The sequence below is a fragment of the Trichomycterus rosablanca genome, chromosome 20, assembly GCF_030014385.1.
Source record: "Trichomycterus rosablanca isolate fTriRos1 chromosome 20, fTriRos1.hap1, whole genome shotgun sequence".
NCBI classification, from domain to species: Eukaryota; Metazoa; Chordata; class Actinopteri; order Siluriformes; family Trichomycteridae; genus Trichomycterus; species Trichomycterus rosablanca.
Window position 1 is genome coordinate 25,613,620 of NC_086007.1, and position 6,534 is coordinate 25,620,153.

At 39.8% G+C, this 6,534-nt stretch overlaps 1 protein-coding gene across 1 annotated transcript; it reads left to right on the forward strand.

Annotated features, from left to right (window-relative positions):
* The first annotated feature begins 1,847 nt into the window (after positions 1 to 1,847).
* Positions 1,848 to 6,327, forward strand: LOC134334749 (trypsin inhibitor ClTI-1-like). The gene is made up of 4 exons (XM_063017198.1): positions 1,848 to 1,948; positions 5,236 to 5,273; positions 5,378 to 5,487; positions 6,213 to 6,327. Exons 1-4 carry the CDS (start codon positions 1,900 to 1,902, stop codon positions 6,268 to 6,270), a joined length of 255 nt encoding a protein of 84 aa, XP_062873268.1. The 5' UTR covers positions 1,848 to 1,899; the 3' UTR covers positions 6,271 to 6,327.
* The last annotated feature ends 207 nt before the right edge of the window (positions 6,328 to 6,534 follow it).

A 6,534-nucleotide genomic window follows, 5' to 3' on the forward strand; every position in this document is an offset into this window, starting at 1 on the left:
GAAGACACTAAATTGTCCATGACTGTGTTCGATATAACCTTGTGAAGTAATTAATCTTGTGTAACGAGTAACTACCGTTGCTGTCATGTATGTAACCAAAGTGTAAAACATGACGTTAAAATCCTAATAAACAAGCGAACAAACTAGTCCAGCACCTTAACCACTAAAAGCTACAACTGCCTCTACAAGTGTCTGCAGAGGTGGAAGAAGTTGCAATCGGAATTGGGCACAACTAGATTAAAGGGAATATTGGGAAATATGTTAGTTAATAAATAAAGGTTTTTATTTGCACTGGAAGTTTGCATTGTGAAATCCCACAGCACACACACCTAATCCTACACAACGTGGAACACTTGTACAATTAGCACGCTCCTCTTTTCTGTTTTTTTTTTCATCTAGTCGGCTTTGAACGCGTCTGTGCTGCGGCTCTGTTGATTGTCCCTTTGTGTAAAATGAAAGCACTTCCTTGCAGGATTATAGACGGAGAATTTTCTAAGCATGTAGCAAATTAAACGTTATAAAGCAGAACTTTAGTCAACAAATCCTTTAAGCACCATATGCTGGCTCCTTCAGTCCTGTACGACAATGCAATTACTGTGTCGGCATAAAAATACACGCCGGTACTTTATATTACCTTCAGTTAGCTGCCGCTCGCTGTAATGCAATTTTTTAATGCCGCCTCAGAGAATGATCTCTGACAGCTATAATAATTGCTCCCCTAACGGCTCGTTTCTTGAAAAGCCCGTCCATTTATTCCACACAGCACTGCTTTAATGCTGCTTTCTAATTACAGTTCTTCTTATTTACTGGCCGACTCTCTCGCTACTTAATTACACTGATATGGGAGGAAGGTTTGTAGTTTGTAGTAAATTATTATCGTCTGTAAGTATTTAATTAGCTCAGTGATAAATGTCCGCTCATCCTGTAGATACAATCAAAGTCAAAAGTTTGTCTTTACTGGAACAATTTGATGTAGAACAGTTTACAATGTTATTTAATTTAATGGCCTGGTCTAAATCCTCATTAGTGATCAAGTGACTTTACCTAGTGGCATCTCTATGCCCATATAAACATTGCTGGTTTGACTGCACCCATCAGACTATTACAAGCATTACAGTAAGAACAGATCTCAGAAAGCAAATTATAGATTTTCATAAGATAGATAGATAGATAGACAGACTGACAGACAGACAGACAGACAGACAGACAGGTATGTAGGTAGATAGATAGATAGATAGATAGATAGATAGATAGATAGATAGATAGATAGATAGATAGATAGATAGATAGAAATACCGGTCGGACGGACGGACGGACAGACAGATGGATGGACGTATGGATAGATAGATAGATAGATAGATAGATAGATAGATAGATAGATAGATAGATAGATAGATAGATAGACGGACGGACGGACGGACGGACGGACGGGCAGGTAGATAGATGGATAGACAGACAGACAGATAGATAGATAGACAGACAGACAGATAGATAGACACACACCTACACTTACGGTAATTTTCGTAGCTCCAATGCTGTGCCACCGAGCCACCATATCATTCATACCATTTATCTCTATTAATAATAATAATAATAATATTAACAAAACATTGTTTATGTATACAGGAACGTTAGTATCCTAACACAAGCACCACATCATCGTCAATGTTATTTCTGTTCCTAATGTTATTTAGAGGTTTAAGCAGTGATGTTTTCTGACAGAAGGCAAAAATATCAGTGTGAAGGCGACACGTACAGTGACGTAACCCTCATGTTTGCACAATAAGAGCTCAGTGAGCGATAAGCACTGATAACCTGGGAGAGGGGCGGAGCTTCACCCGGACACCGTGACTCAGGTAGATAAAGACAAACACCTGCTTCATTTCTCACTCTGCCAACATGAAAACTGCCGTCCTGATCTGTGCTGCTGTTCTGCTTTACCTGTCCGGTGAGTAAAATACTGCATCAGACAAACATATGTGAGCTGTGAATGAGCTTTATTAGACAGCATTAAAATGTACCCTGATATTTAATATCCTTCCAGTGCGAATATCAACTTCAAATGTACATTTTTGAGACTGTTAGGTGATATAGAAGCTAGCAGTTACTAGAAAAGAGGTTGCATGATGACCTGAAAGCAGCAGGAACAACAAAAGTATTAACTGCACCTCAATTTTAGACAAATGAAGTTGACTTAGACAAAACATGACGTTTAACAATAAATCAGCTCAACAATAAATGTTTAACAATAAATGCAAGCACACCAGCACTGGGATTCTGAACTGGCTGGGCGCCCCATAGTGGGCACAACTGGCAGTGTCTCTAGTATAGATTGCTGTGTGGAAAAAGACCGGACTAAATGAGGGGACGGGGTCTTCAATGCTGTGTAATTAAATAGCAATAAAGGTTTTACCAAATGTACATTTTTGGCATTTAGCAGATGCCTTTATCCAAAGCAGGACTGTGACATTATATAGTCTAAGCAATTGAGGGTTAAGGGCCTTGCTCAAGGGCCCAACAGTGACAACCTGGCAGTGGTGACGCTTGAATCAGCAACCTCCTGATTACTAGTCTAGTACCTTAACCGCTAGGCTACAACTGCCACTACTAGGGATGTAACGATGCACCACAAGACAGTTAAAAATCGGTGCACATGTGCCACGATTTGAATCGATTATTCATTTAAAATGAATCGATATTCACTTTAAACAGCAGAAGGCGCTGACGCTATATTTTTTTTACGCAAAAAAGGAAATGTGCAGCATTATTTTGCATAGTTTGCACCTACCTCAGAAATAAAAGGACATTCATTATTTAGATAAATAAAAGATAAGCCTAAATACAGTATTTTATTAGATTTTATTTTAAAGAGAAATAATAAAAGGAAACTTTGTAATAATTTGTCTTCAATGTCATTTTGTTTAAAAAATCAGAAAAAAAAAAAACATATTGTGAACCCAGTATCGTGAATCGTATCGCATCATGGGTAGAGTGTATCGTTACATCCCTAGCCACAACTGAAAACAAAATGCCAAAAGAACCTGAACCAATAATCAGGTTCTTTAGAAATGGCAAGTTAAATGTGTCTTTCCAACCTCCTTACTTGTATCCCATTAAAAATTCGAGGAGGATTTTAAAATTGTGCTTCTATCAGAGGGACACTTGTGACCCTGACAGATTACAGATGGTTCTGCAAAACGAATTAACCAAAACTGAATTACCGTGCTGCGCTGTCTGCTTTCAAAAAAGCTGCGCATATAAGCGTGGGTATAAAAACAGACCTGCACAATCTGCCCAGTTTCCCATGCTGTTTGATTACAGCAGGTGTTTATCCAGACCTGTTTAAAAAGCTAAACAGTTCTTGGCAGAAATGAGTGGATTAAAACAAATTAAACTGGTGGATCTTTCATGTCCAATAAAGGGACGATTAAAGCGTTACTAGATTTAGGTGTAAGTGTATCAGTGATGAAGGAAATATGAATAACACGTCCAGTATTTGCTGCATCCTCAGGGCGAGATAATGAGACACGAGGCCAGTCCGTGTTCCACTGCAATCTGCACTAACAATGCACCTCACACTAGCGTTCAGTTTACTGAAGCTGTAGCTCATCAAGCAAGTTGTTTCAGTCGTGAGACTCTAAACTACCTGCTAACTTTCCCTGCTTGAAGTGCAAAGTTTAAAAGCTGCTATAAAGTTGTCAAAACAATCAAGTATAGAGCCTGAAAACACTTCAACCTAAATCAAAACTAAAACATTTAATATAAAACCATTTATTTCATGCAGACTTCCTATTTTTGCATTATTTACTCGTATTTGCATAAGTATAAAGCAGAGAGGTGCACGATGCATCTTGTAAATTGCATATTTAGGCTCCTATGTCTGTTTTATTCCAAACATTCCAAGTTTTTTCACTCTGAATGCAAATGAATTTTGCCCCAAAACAGGCACACGTACATCCAGCCTTCGGTCTGTGTTCATTATCTGAATAAATCCATTATTGTCAGTCCTGGAGGTGCAGTAAGGTGTAGAATACAGTAGTTAGGAGCGAAGTGCAGGTGCAAGAGATCCGGGTTGGAATCTCAAGGTGCTATCAGCCAGTCAGGTGTTGACACAGACATGATTGCCGATGTTTCATGGGGCTAAAGCTCTGTAATGGATTGGCACCCTCTCCAGGGTATCCATGTCCCGCCTTGTTTTCAGTGTTACCTGTTGAAACAGGACCTGTCAAGACCCTGACCAGGTGGTACTGGAGCCTATCCCAGCTTTTCAATGGGTGCAAGGCACACAGTAACACCCTGGATGGGGCGCCAGTCCATCACAGGGCAGACACACATACACACATTCACCTATAGGGCAATTTTGTGTCTCCAATTAACCTGACTGCATGTTTTTGGACTGTGGGAGGATCTTCCTGCTGTGAGGCGCCAGTGCTACCCACTGAGCCACCATGCCGCCCCAGGTTAAATTGGTTTATGAAACAAAATTAAAAAGGACAGATACAAATCGTCAGATACTGCACGTTGCGGCCCACTTCTGTTTAACCCTTTACACATTAATAGTGATCATTTCTGTCACAAAACACTGAGTCAGTAACCATGCACACTAGAAAATAATAAGAGCATCATGATATGGAGCTGCTACTCTGCAAAAAGTAATCAAACAAAAAACTAAATCTGGACATTTTAACAAAAAAGCAACTACAAACATGAAGCCAAAATAACTCCAGGCTGGTTTCTGAAAAAGAAGGTGAAGGTTAGATGTTATGCCAACAAAGTACTAATGATATTTATGTGTGTGTGGTATTTAATACTTTTTCCTCCAACAGTTTGTGTAAATTTGGGCTTTTTTTAACATATGTGCTTTATAAGTTGCTAGATAAATGGATGGATGGATGGGTGGGTGGATGGGTGGGTGGGTGGATGGATGGATGGATGGATGGATGGGTGGGTGGGTGGGTGGATGGATGGATGGATGGATGGATGGATGGATGGATGGATGGATGGATGGATGGATGGATGGATAGATAGATAGATAGATAGATAGATAGATAGATAGATAGATAGATAGATAGATAGATAGATAGATACATTATTAATCCCTTTATTAATACTTTATTAATCATTGCATCATGTGCTAATCTGTCCAGTAGTCCTAAAATATGGCACATTATACACCTGTGATACATCCACAGCAAAAAAGATTTGTTTCTTAATAATTACATGTTCTTTATACAGTTGTAACAGCAGCAGATGACATTCTTCAGCCACGAGAGGTAATTATTTAGTGTCACTAATATTCCATAAAGGTGGTGAAATAAGGCAAATACTTCTGACCAGTATCAGTACATTAGTAAATATATTTCACTGCTCTCTGTAGGCCGACTGTGAGAAGTACGAGGATTTAAAATGCACCCGTGAGTATGATCCGGTGTGCGGTGACGACGGCGTGACGTACACGACGGAGTGTGTTCTCTGTCTGGAGAATAAGTGAGTCTTGATTACATGGTCCAGAGCGTGTGTAATTCAGTCTTAAAAACAATTGTACAAAATCAGGACTACATTGACATATACAGCGATCAGGCATAACATTATGACCACTCTTAATATTGTGTTGGTCCCCCTTTTGCTGCTTCATACGCAACAAACTGTGATGCTCTGTGTATTCTGACACCTTTCTATCAGAACCTGCATTAACTTCTTTAGCAATTTGAGCTACAGGAGCTCGTCTGTTGGATCGGACCACACGTGCATCAATGAGCCTTGGCCGCCCTTGACCCCATTGCCGGTTTACCACTGTTCCTTCCTTGGACCACTTTTGATAGATACTGATCACTGCAGACCGGGACACACCCCACAAGAGCTGCAGTTTTGGAGATGCTCTGACCCAGTCGTCTAGCCATCACAATGTGGCCCTCATCAAACTGGCTCAAATCCTCACGCTCGTCCATTTTTCCTGCTTCTAACATCAACTTTGAGGATAAAATGTTCACTCGCTGCCTGATATACCCCCCCCCCCCCCCCCCACTAACAGGTGCCATGATGAAGAGATGATCAGTGTTATTCACTTCACCTGTCTGTGGTCATAATGTTATGCCTAGTCGGTGTACATGTTCCTTACAAGTCTACATAAACATTTCACTTTACATGTTTCTTGTTTCTTTGCTTTTTAAAGTATCTAATTATTTAAACAATTATGTTTTGTTTTTTTCTAGAACCCGAAACCAGCATGTGAAGGTGATGCACAAGGGAGAATGTGAGAAGTCTAAATAAGAAGACCTTATGAAGAAGATATTTGTTTTCATGAATAATTAAAAGATTGAAGCATTAGATGTCGTGTGGTTCTTTGCTTAACAGTTTTATTTTACCCACACAAAATGTATTAAAACACACACACACACACACACACACACACATTCACCTATAGGGCAATTCAGTGTCTCCAATTAACTAATTAATGTTTTTTGACTGTGTGAGGGAGGAAACCCACACAGACACGGGGAGAACATGCAAACTCCGCACAGGAGATCGAACCCA